Raw genomic sequence first — 12,372 nt, forward strand, 5'->3', positions numbered from 1 at the left:
ACAAGAGGTTGGCTGCAGGCCAGATTGAGGCTTGCTGAGGGCTGTATCTGGCCCCCGGGCCAGCGTTTGGAGACCCCTGCTATACAAACATTTCACCTTGCGTTCCTGATGAGCCATACAGTTAAGGCTTGACAGAAGTAACTCAACCCTGAGATACCACAGGTGTGTCTATGAGTGATGTGCCGATGAGTGAGAGTTGGACTCCAAATCGTTAATAAAATTGGAAGTATAAAAATACTCTGGGCTAGCCTTGTGCTAATTGCTCGTGTCTCAGCTGCAGTTCAGTGGACCTCTGATTTTTGATGGTAAGCTGTTCCAGAGATTATCATATTGAGAAAATATTATAAAGGGAACCCAATAACACATTGTTTCTTGGTAATTCATTCCAAGTCCTTAGAAACCTTGCACATAACAGTTCTCTGTCTTTTTACACTATTTGATTCATCACTTATTTTAATTTTTTAAGAAGATTCATTTTTTGGTAGAAATAGCCGGCTAAGAGAAATAAGATTCAAATATCAATGCATGAATTTTAGTATTGTGTTTTTCACTATTTTTAATCAAAATTTTCTGCCTATTGAGCTCTTTAGGGGCCATGGTTATGTTCAACATTGCTACCAGCCTTTAAGGCAGGGTTCTTCAACCTTGGGGTTGTGATCCCAATGAAGTCACCAAGCCACATTTGTGGGGTTGGGGCAAGTTAGGGAAACAAAAACGGCCAATATTCCACACTGCTTCCATACATGATTGTTGCTGAGCTTTGTTCCACTGTTAAGACTTTGCTGTCTACTGCATGCCATTTTATATTACTCTGCAGTAACCTGTGCAGCATTGATATAAAATTTATGGGGATGAATTATCTTGATGAGCAACAATGATTGTGATAAGTTCAGACAGAACCCCGCTGAGGGATGGGTTGGGAACAGTGGATGGGAAGCCTCATCCTCATGGCATTAAAAAGATTGAAGAGCACTGAGCTAAGGCACCAGCTAGAAGGCTAGAATTTGCATCAGTGTGTGCATCGGCTATATCCTTTCCTCCATACACATAGCCACAATAGTAAGTAACATTTTTCAAATGTTATGGCTCCTATGTGAAGAGCAGCCACCGAGGTACGTTTTTCACTAGTGTCCACAAGAGGTGGAAGGTCAAAAAATCCAACATTTAAAATATTTTTGTTAAAAAAAAATTGTGTAATTTGATGGAGATGCAGCAAACCTTCCAAAACTTAGCTTAACATTTAACCTGCTACAGGTTTTGTCAATTAAGAGATAATGTGATAAATAATGCAGATACTAGGCACTGTTTCCTCAGCATTATGGAAGCAGATCCAGTGTAAACACAAGTTTATTAAACTTGGGGTGCAATCCTAAACTATGCTGGTACAGCCAGTCAGCAGTGGCCTGTGTTGTATCCAGTGCAGGTTGGGAGATCACAAAGGGGATATTTTCCCTTACCTCATGTTGAGCCCCAACCTATCCTACTAGGATCTATTTAGCTGGTGGAAATCCGAGTAGCCTGGCCTGGGACTAAGGGTTCAGACATTTCCGGAATGAGCAGCTGCCACTGATCCCACCCCCCTCTCGGGCCCTGTCTTTCCTCTGTTCCTCCCTCCCCCACCCCCAGTGCCACCTGACACAAACCTACCATCCTTGATCAGCTCAGTAACTGGTTCCAGCATGGACCTCTGGGCCAGTCCAGTCAACTCAAGTTGGTGCAGATGTGCTTGATGACACATTTGCAATACTCAGACACGAGCGCAGAGGCCAGCAACAGATCAAGTCATTAATGAAAGTGATAAGGAATGTGTATTGTCAAACATTAACTGCTGTTTAATGATGCACAAGTAAAACTTCAATTCTAAAAATATCTTTATTGAAACTTTCTTTTGTATAACCACTGGGAATATTTTTTTAATAATCTCAAAACAGTTGCCCCCAATTTGGTTTCCAAAGAGTACAAAAAAAACAACTGCATAAATACACTATTTTCTGAATGGAAACTAAACGCAGTAGAGCTACCTCTAGCTTTGAGAGTAACAACTTAGGCTGCAATTTGACGTATGAATGTGCACACATTCCACAAACATCTTACTGCTTTTTGAACTGCCAACCCTTAAAAAGCAATCTGGAAATTCAGGTGAGCTACTCTCCAGTGTACACATGAATATCTGGGTCATAAGCATGTTCAATTCATTTCTGAGTTTCCTTTCAATGGCAAATACATTTAATACCTTCATTAGGGTTAAATCATTGGAGTTGTAATCTAGAAAAGTATACGTTGCCAAATAAATTATGAATTCAGAAGATAATTATTCTCAATAAATAAGTTGTTAAAACTCTACTCTTTTCACTGAAGGAGATCTCTAGTTATATGAAGGTTCATACACTATTACATCTCAACTTTGTTTCATGAAACTTTATAAGAATTAGAAAAAGTAAATAACAAGGTTATATTGTTCCAATTAAGAAGCTGATCCTATCTTTTGAAATCTATACCAAACTGACAATTCTCAATATTACCCTTCTGAGCAATATTCTAACTCATATTTTACCTAAAAGAAACCCAGAACACTTGCAGCAGTGTAATATTAATTTCCCAAAAATACATCTTGTAACAAATGGTTAATTATGTGAATTATCAGTCACACAAATCATTTTGACTTGCCATCAGTTTATAGACAATTCTAGAACTTAATATTTTTAACTAGTGATATTTGTATGTAGGTTGACTTATACAAGGTGGTCTTTTGCTATGAACTAATGTTTTTATTTCTAAATAAAAAAAATATACAATTACATGTTAGTTTCTGATGACAATACATTTGCCGCTAAAATTGTTAAACACTAGAATTGCAAGTCTGTATAAAAGTTTACCATACTTTACCAAGTATTTACAGAAAACAGAATTTCAACAATATTACTTGAAGTATGGCCTAACAAAAAATAAAATATTTGTATGCACTACAAAACATTTTACTTTCCTTCAAAGCTGTCTTTATTCTAAAAATATTCAAACATAAAAGGATAGCACTTCCTCAAGAAGTTAACAATAACAAACATATTGTATGATCTGGCACAGAAGAGGTAAATATTAGAAACAGTCACAATCCAATTGCTGGTGACTAAAGAATACTTTGTTCTTTGTAGCTGGATGGCCCCTTCCACACAGTCAGGAGTGCTAAGATAGCCCATTATTCCTTTCTTCCCACACATAAAAATGTGATGCAGTAAAAGTGGCAAGATAAAAGTATGGGCAGCTCAAATAAAAGCATTTTCTAAGTTCTTGATTACTTGTCCTCTCAAGTATGAAGGTTCTGTCTCAGTTTTTCACAGCTGGTGTTATTTCTTATCTAGAAATTTTAACTGAAATACCTCCCCTTTTTACCAGTGTATGTTGTTTGCTCACTGCTGAACTGTTGGTTAACATCAGTAACAGATACTGGCTCTAGGCCAGCCCACGGGTCCTCAAGCATTGAAGGTTTGTAATAGTTTTCCACATCATCATTAGATACTCTTTTCTCTCTGCCATGCGGTGTACCAAATGGAGTAGATGTCCTGGGTGATCCCTTTGGGAAAAAAAAGCCACGAGGCAAAAGAAAAGTAAATAATCTAATTAAATGGTAAGCTTTCAGCCTCAGTGATTAGGATTAACTAGCTTTTGCAAGATCTTGAATGAGTCTAAAGAGTTTAATTTGTATAGGCTAGTCACAAGCTACTCATAAAAAAATAATGTTCAAAGCTGCAAGAGTAATTTGGGTATTGTATGTATCCTAGCATGTAAAGAAAAGGGTGGGACTACACAAACCCATAGAAGGCTTCTATTAAAGCAAGTACAAGTTATAAATAGCCACACCTTTCAACCTTCCCAAACAAAGTAGCTGGTTTCCGAAAAGTATCATATACAGTGATGCCTCGCAAGACGAATGCCTCGCGCAACGAAAAACTCGCAAGATGAAAGCGTTTTGCAATTTTTTTGGTGACTCTAAAGATGAATTTTTCTATGGCCGTGCTTCGCAAGATGATTTTTTTTTGCATTTTTTTTTGTTTTGGTTTGTTTTAAATAGCACAACCGTTAATACCCAGGATGCATTGAAGTTTTGTGCTTGAAATTTTTGAAATCCTCTGTACAGTATGTATGCCTTTAAAGAGCACTTAAACACTTTGTAAACCAAATTTGACTTTGTTCTGACTTTTTTTGCCCATAGGAACGCATTAATTAAATTTCAATGCATTCCTATGGGAAACCGCTTTTCGCAATACGAAACGACTCGCGGAATGAATTTAGTCTTGTGAGGCATCACTGTATCTTCATATGCACTGGACAATCTCCAATTTCCATTTTCAGATGCAGCTCGTGACACTGTGACCAAGGCCATTCTCAAGAATACCCTTATTTTTCTGAGGCACAAGTGGAGGGAGAGATCGGAAAAGCCTAGAGTGTACATGGGAGCACTGGGTGCATATCAAAGTCCTTGAGGATAAGCCTTTAGATTCCACCCACTGAGGTGGCTGACAGCTTACCCACTGGGCCTTAAAGAACAAAACATTGCGATAATGCAGGTTTACAAGCAACCATTCACTTGGTCATCTGTGCGATAAAAATTGCTCCCAGGTGACTACATGAATCAGTTTTGTTTCTTTTTCAGCCCTGAAGAGCTACTAGCTCTCTCAAACCTCCAGGAAGAAGGAAAAATTTTTTTGGGTTCTAGTCTTGTGTTAGTCAAGACTACATTCTGGAGACAGCTCAAAGTTGCCAGAATGTTTTGCTAGGTTTCCAAGCTGAAAACCACAGTGGGGCATTTGCTGCTCTCTCCAGCTCTGACAGAAAGGTAGCTTTCTACCTGCTGCACTACAAGCTCTCCAGCTGTGCCTTTCCCTGCCACATAAGCACCCTTTTCTCCCCTCATCAAAGAGGAAAAACAAACGAAGAGTGCACTAGGCAAGAAGGAAGAAGCTACTAGAAAGAGTAAGGCTGGGCTGCACTAGCATTTCATGCTGCTGCCCCCCTCCCACCTTTTGGTCTCAGAAGGCATGCAGACAATTGAGCAGTGGTGGTAGCCCTATTCCATATTTTCAGTCTGACTGTAAGGTCTCAGGGGTGGGCCAAGATTTACAGCAGCTTTTAAGCAAAAATATTTCATTTACAGCCAGCAGCTATAGGCTGCATGCATTTTCTAGTGGCTGTCTGCTGGTGTTGCATCTTTTTAGATTGTGAGCCCTTTTGGGATAGGGAGCCATTAATTATTTGATTTTTTCTATAACTGCTTTGTGAACTTTTTGTTGAAAAATGGTATCATAATAATAATAATATGGAAGTTTGCAAATTCCCTAAGACATACTTCTGCATAATTAGCAGAAGTAAGAAAGTCTCATTCAATGGGACTACTCAGAATTTCAGAGCTGAGTCAGACAAGATATGTCACAAGCAATCTAGTCTTTAAAATACATACAGCCACTGGAGGATTAATCAGACTGTGACCACGGCAGTGAAGAAGGAAGATGTGAATCCTTTTTCAATTTTACTTTGTACCCCCCCCCCCGCTGCTTTTTGTATGTTTTTCCCTCAAGGGGAAAAATTGCAACTTTAGGGCTAGATGGAGACAATGGTTTCCCCAGACCCCATCTGATTTGAGTTCCTTGAAGTGACCATAAACATTTCAAGAGATGCAAGAGAGCCTGATCACAGTTCTCTTGTGCCATGCAGCAGTGCCCTAAGTCTATCGGCGATGGGATCTGTCTCTTGCTCAGTAGTTCTCACACATTTAGGATCCGGACCCACATTTTAGAATGAGAATCTGTCGGGACCCACCAGAAGTGATGTCATGACTGCAAATGACATCTTCAAGCAGGAAAATTTTTAACAACCTAGGCTGCAATTCTACCCACACTTACCCAGGAGTAAGTCTCACTGACTATCATTATTAAAATATACAGACCAGCTTGTTAAAAGTACAGGTCTATAACGCTTCCCCAAATGCAGTCACATACCATGGTAGCATCAAGTCTAATATATTAAAAATAAAATATTGAAGTGAATGGGGACCCACTAGAAATTGGCTCATGACGCACTTAGTGAGTCATAAGATCATAAGAACAGCCCACATTGGATCAGGCCATAGGCCCATCTAGTCCAGGTTCCTGTATCTCATAGCGGCTCACCAAATGCCCCAGGGAGCACACCAGATAACAAGAGACCTCATTCTGGTGCCCTCCCTTGCATCTGGCATTCTGACACAGCCCATTTCTAAAATCAGGAAGTTGCACATACACATCATGGCTTGTAACCCGTAATGGCTTTTTCCTCCAGAAACCTGTCCAATCACCTTTTAAAGGCGTCCAGGCCAGACATCATCACCACATCCTGTGGCAAGGAGTTCCACAGACCAACCACACACTGAGTAAAGAAATTTTCTTTTGTCTGTTCTAACTCTCCCAACACTCCATTTTAGTGGATGTCCCCTGGTTCTGGTGTTATGTGAGAGTGTAAAGAGCATCTCCCTATCCACTCTGTCCACCCCCTGCATAATTTTGTATGTCTCAGTCATGTCCCAACCAACAGTTGTCCTGACCAACAATTTGAGAAACACTGCTCTAGTTTATATGGCAAAATTTCTTTGGAGAAATATGTTTCACGAATATTGAAAGTTTGATGATTCCTGTACTATAAAGCTCTAACTATGCAAATTAAATAATCCCACTGATCTCAGTGGGTCTATCAACACTAAATGAAAGACTATGTCTATCAGGTAACTTGCAAGCTTCTGTATCTATGCAACCAATAGATGTTAAGTTAAATATTTTGGTTCTAGCTGGTATGATGCTCCTACACTACATAGCCTTAAGATGAAACTATGGAACCACTGCTGCATGGTTCTCTACATGCCTTTTAAGGTCAGAAGGCAGAACTGAAGAAATTGAGCAGCATGATGCACTGTGGCAGCTCAGTCTTTCTCCCTTGTGAGGATAAGAATGTGATTAGAGCCTTGGCAAGTGAAGAAGATTAGTGACTATGGCCTCTTATTTGCAATGATGTGTTCATATGCTAACACACCTAAGTGAACAATGAGACAGAGATAGAGACTAAGTAGTCATTGGCATTGAGTCTAAACAAATTAATCAGATGCCAACACTAACACTAATTCTTCAGTCAGAATCTCCAGGCAAGACATTCATGTTGTTTTCTAACAAGTCATCCATGTAGTTCAAACAGAAGATTTAGTCCTAAATATCTGCATATTAAGTACATTATAGAATAAAGCAGTCCCTGGCGAGAGGGCTCACAATCTAACTATTTTATGTTCCTAAGAATCCTAGGGGATTATGTTCCACATCAATCAGTACACTGTGGAGTATTTGGGATTAGTACATTTAAATTACTATTCAGGCCACAATCCTAACCAACTTTTCAGCACTGACATAAGGGCAATGCAACTCCTAGAGAAGAAAACGAACATGCCCTTACTTTGAAGAGACCTCCTTGAGTGCCCCCAACTGCAGGATGCAGCACAAAAGTCCCATTGGCACAGTTATGCCAGTGCTGGAAAGTGGGTTCGGATTTGGGCCTATGAAAACCACTCCTGAAACTGTATATCAAATTTAAGACAGGCTATAGCTGGGATTTCTCTGAAAGGCAAAAAAAAAAAAAAATGCACTAGCCAATGCACTGCAAGACAGTTGGATGAATGCACAACTCTGTAGCAAAATTAAAACAATTGATGGTCAAACATGACACATGCAGCTGGCTTTAGCAGCACTAACTATGGCAGACTGTAGCCTATAGTCTTAGCTGCTTCTCCAGAACTGCAGGTCCTGAGAACTACTGGGGACCTGGTCACCAATAGAAAGAAGGGGTTTCGTGGTTGTTGTTTTTTTAAACATGAACTGAATAAAAGTTATCTAGTATATGATGTAATATGGCTTAGATGTTATTGTGCCCTAAAAATCTAAACCACCTATCTAGACTTGGAACACTTGTTCAAAAGGTAAGTCACAGAAAGAGTAACCCTTATGCAAAAACCAAACACTTCTAACAGTGCAATCCTATGCATACTTACTTGAGAGTAATCTGCACTGAACAAAATTGGAAGTGTACTGAGTAAACCTGCATACAACTGTGCTGTAGAGTAAGTGTTTTAAAAAGTTACATCTAAAGGAAATGAGGAGTGTCAAAAGCTCTATCTAGGGCTAGGCCCTGACTTCTCTTTCCATGTTTGAGAAATTACATCAGCAGGGAACTAAAAATCCCAGGCTGTTTTCATTCAAATATCTTAATATGAAGTGATCAAGCAAACAGAATCTTTTCACAGTAACACCACTTTATCTTTAAAAAGGGAGAGGCAGACCATTCTTTGTAAAAGTATTAACTCACACTACTTAAATTATAACAAATAAACTAATTGATTTCAAATCACAATACAGATTACCATTAACTCAATCAATACTTTGCATTTACTGCCATACTGGCTAAAAAAGGAAGATAGCTCCTTGCAATTTTAGCTAATGCTAGGGAAGGAATATAATGATACCTGAACTGATTTGTTTGCACAACAAGGAGTCTTGGAACACTTAAAACAAATGAATTTTGTTATGTTCAGGGAGTCTTAACTTTAACCAGTGAGTGAGGTGGTTCCAGAATTAAGAACATTTTTTTGACTCAATACAATTTTTTTAATTTGTCAAGGATAATTTCAAAAAAAAATTGAATTCAACTCTGTCTACTGATGGGCCAACCACCTACTTAGTAGCCAAAATATTTATTGCTTTTGGCCTTCTCACTGATTTTTCTCATGAGTTTTTTTTAATACCTTCAAATTTTATGAAGCAAACTAACTTTCTATTATTGAAATTTTATGCTTTTGAAGCATTTTCCGCTATATATGCTCAATACCATTTAAGGGAAATAGCAAATGATATTAGAAACAAAATAAATTAAATGCAGGGGAGGGTGTGTGCGCAATTCAAAATTCTTTGGGGGGTGCATGGGGCACAACAGATTAGAAACTTTTGACTAAAGGGGCTGTAATCTAGATGCATGAAGCAGTATGTCTAATATACAGGTACACTTCACATAGAACTGTAAGAGTACATAGGTACTTGCATTTTTTGGCCATTTCCCCCTCCACCCCTTTCTCTTTAATATACATGCACATGGGTAAACACTTTCTGCCTCTGATGAAATGGGCTCTAGTCCACAAAAGCATGTGTAATAATAAGTTATGGTGCTACAAGGCTTTGTTTTAAGAAAAACAATTATATGTCTACCCTTCTGGACATTTTCTCTATATCAGTTTTCTTCCCTTCAGCAAACAAGCTACAAGGTCATTTGCATTAGCATAATTCTCCTTCAGTTCATGGAAGAAGCTTCCACAAGCTCAGTGGAAAGTTTGGATGTATCCATAATTTGTTGTTTGTCAGGGCACTTCAATTCAACTTTCCCTACAGGCAAGGTGGTATTGGACTACTAGATAATTCCTTAAAGGGGTTTAAACTAGATGAGTTAGCAAATGTAAGCTACATTTAAAGTAAGGATGTAGAAATCAGGTGAGCAAGCCATTTTATTGGAAAAGATATTCAGGAAAAGTAACCATGAGGGGGGAGAGAACACAGTATACTCATTCCTTCAGCCTCTCCTTAACAGTAACCAGTGATGCAACAGACTCCTTCAACCTGTACAATAAGTGAGCCATCCTGCCTTTTTGCTTATAGCAACATGCTATGTATATATAGAAACAAACTTGCAAAAATACACTGAATCTGCAATTTCAAACTGCACTTTCAACGCAGATTATGCAATATGAAATCCACATCCAATGATCTCAACTCCTCTTGTTTTGAACCCCAAAACACAGATGCAACCCAAATTTCATTACTGAGCCTTCTCTGCATATAATTTCAAAGCTATTTACACAGTCTACATTTTTTTGGATTATGTAGGTTACCCTGCTTCTATGTACACAAAATCCCTTTAGTACTTGCTTTATATAGGGAGAAAAGCACCTCCCCAAGCACAAACATTTTATTTTTAAAAAGTTATTAACCCCATGCTAATGTTTTTGAAGCAGACAGTTGAGAGTTTCAGTAAGATTTTTAAGAGAACTACTCTAAATTCTTATCTTCTTCCTTTACAGCCCTGTTAATCAAGGCCTTCACCCAACCAGGATTACTCTGGACCAGAACATTTAACAGAAGTTATACCTAACTGAATAATTACAGCCATGCAGGCCAACTCTACAGATGTTTACTCAGAAGTCCCAATGAATCCAACAATAGTTCCCTAGGAAGTGTGCGCTGGAATGAGGCTGTAATCCTATCCATGTTTTCCTGCGAGTAATTATTACGGGACTTACTTCTGAGTAGACAGACATAGGATTGGGCTCTTATGCTGCAATCTTATCCATGCTTACCTGGGAGCAAGCTCCATTGACTATAACTCCATGCCTAGGATGGGGCTCAGGCTGCAATCCTAGCCACACTTACCTAGGAGTAAGCCCCACTGACTATTATGGGACTTACTTCTGGGTAGACAAGCCTAAAATGGGGCTCGTGCTGCAGGCCTATCTACACTTACCTAGGAGTAAGTCCCACTGACTCTTATGGGACTTACTTCTGAGTAGACATGCCTAGCATGGGCTCTGAGGCTGCCATCCTCTCCACTTTCCTGGGAGTCAGCTCCATTGACTATCATGGGGCTTACTTGTGAGTACACGGGCAGAGGCCTGGCTCTCACCTTCTGGCCACTTGCTCGGAGGCCGACCCCAGGAAGGCCGCAGGGTCTGCCTGCGAGCAGGCGCCCCAGAGCTCAGCGTCCGCGACCCGCCCCCATACCTGGCCGTGTCTCTGGTAGCCCCCCGAGGGCGGCTGCTTGAAGGGCGGCTGCTGGTGGAAGGCTCCGCCGGGCGACCTGCCGCCTCCGTAGGGCCCCGCGTGCCGGGGGCTGGCGCCGTGGGGCCTGCGCGGCGTGTGGGCCGCCCCCGGGGACGGGCCCCCGAAGCGGGGCGAGCGCGCGGAGGCGTCGTAGGGCCGCGCGCGGTGGCCGAAGGGCGGCGTGTGGCGGGGGCTCCGGTAGCCCTGCGGGGAGGCCGGGAGGGGCCCCCCGCCTCCCGCTCCGGAGGGGGGGCTCCGGAACCCGCCGCCGCCCGAGAACGGAGGCGTGGGAGGCCGAAAGCTCTGGCGGTACATGGCGCGGCCCAGCGAGCCTCCTCTGCGCAGCGGGGCCTTCGCCGGAAGGGGAAGTCCGGCCGGAGCAGCGCCCCCGACGGCGCGTCACCACAGCCGCGCCGCGCTCGTTCCTCCTGGCTGGGGAGGGGGGGGAGCGCTGTGCTTGCCGCAGGCCCGCCTCTGGGCACCTCCTCAGTGCCCGAGCCTGTCCTGGGAGCAAGCCCCACTCACTACTGTGGGACTTACTTCCGAGTAGACCTGCCAAGGATGGGCTCTCAGGCCGCAGTCCCAGCCTCGCTTTCCTGGGAGTGAGCCCCATTGACCACAGTGGCACTTACTTCTGAGTAGACCTGCCTGGACCTGCTTGCCTCTGTAGACCTGCACAGGATTGGGCTTGAAGGCTGCAATCCTCGCCACACTTACCTGAGAGTAAGCCCTATAGACTAATGAGACTTACTTCTGAGTAGACCTGCCTAGATTGGGCTCTGAGGCTGCAATCCCATCCACACTTTCCTGGGAGTAAGCCCATTGACTACTAAGGAGATCTAGAAAGAAAGGGCTTGTGGCAATTTGTTATCTGATCTTTCCATCACCCTTATTTTAAGCCTGATCCTTAGTTTTCCCCCTCAAAAGATGCCAATGAGTTCATTGAGCCTTACTCTAAAAAACTACCATAAGATGGTAGTGTTACAGTGCAAACCTATGTACATCTACTCAAAAGTAAATCTCATTGTATTTAATGGAGCTTACTCCCAGGAAAGTGTGCACAGGATTGCAGCCTTAACCCTGAGACACTAATTCCCCACCCTATACACGCTACTTTAGAGTAAATTCCATTAAACTCAGTGGGACAGACTTCCAAGTAGATTGGGCTGCAAAAGGTAAAGTTGATTATTTTTGGAATAGAAACTAAATGCCAAAAGAATCCATATCCCTGTTTTTCCTACAACTAATGTGGCAAGCAATTTCTAACCTCCAATATGCTTTTAACAGCAGCAATATCCTAAAAAATAGAAGCTTTTTGCAGACACAAAGAGCACAGGATAAGTTTCACCAGTGAACTTCTGCTTGTTGTGCAGGTATTGAGGGCATGAAAGTTTTTGCCTTGCCAACAAACAGCAAACTTTAAAGAACAACACAGACCTTCAGCTAACCCTCAGTTTAAGAAGAAGCATAGCTAGTAAGGAAGATGTAATGAGCAAGGACACCCATA

At 41.5% G+C, this 12,372-nt stretch overlaps 1 protein-coding gene across 1 annotated transcript; it reads right to left on the reverse strand.

Moving 5' to 3' along the window:
* Positions 1–1,853: 1,853 nt before the first annotated feature.
* MPLKIP (M-phase specific PLK1 interacting protein) lies at positions 1,854–11,214 on the reverse strand. The gene is made up of 2 exons (XM_066628266.1): positions 10,827–11,214; positions 1,854–3,568 (listed from the first exon to the last, which is right to left on the reverse strand). Exons 1-2 carry the CDS (start codon positions 11,178–11,180, stop codon positions 3,362–3,364), a joined length of 561 nt encoding a protein of 186 aa, XP_066484363.1. The 5' UTR covers positions 11,181–11,214; the 3' UTR covers positions 1,854–3,361.
* Between the last annotated feature and the right edge of the window lie 1,158 nt (positions 11,215–12,372).

Source organism: Tiliqua scincoides, chromosome 5 (genome assembly GCF_035046505.1).
Source record: "Tiliqua scincoides isolate rTilSci1 chromosome 5, rTilSci1.hap2, whole genome shotgun sequence".
Lineage (NCBI taxonomy): Eukaryota > Metazoa > Chordata > Lepidosauria > Squamata > Scincidae > Tiliqua > Tiliqua scincoides.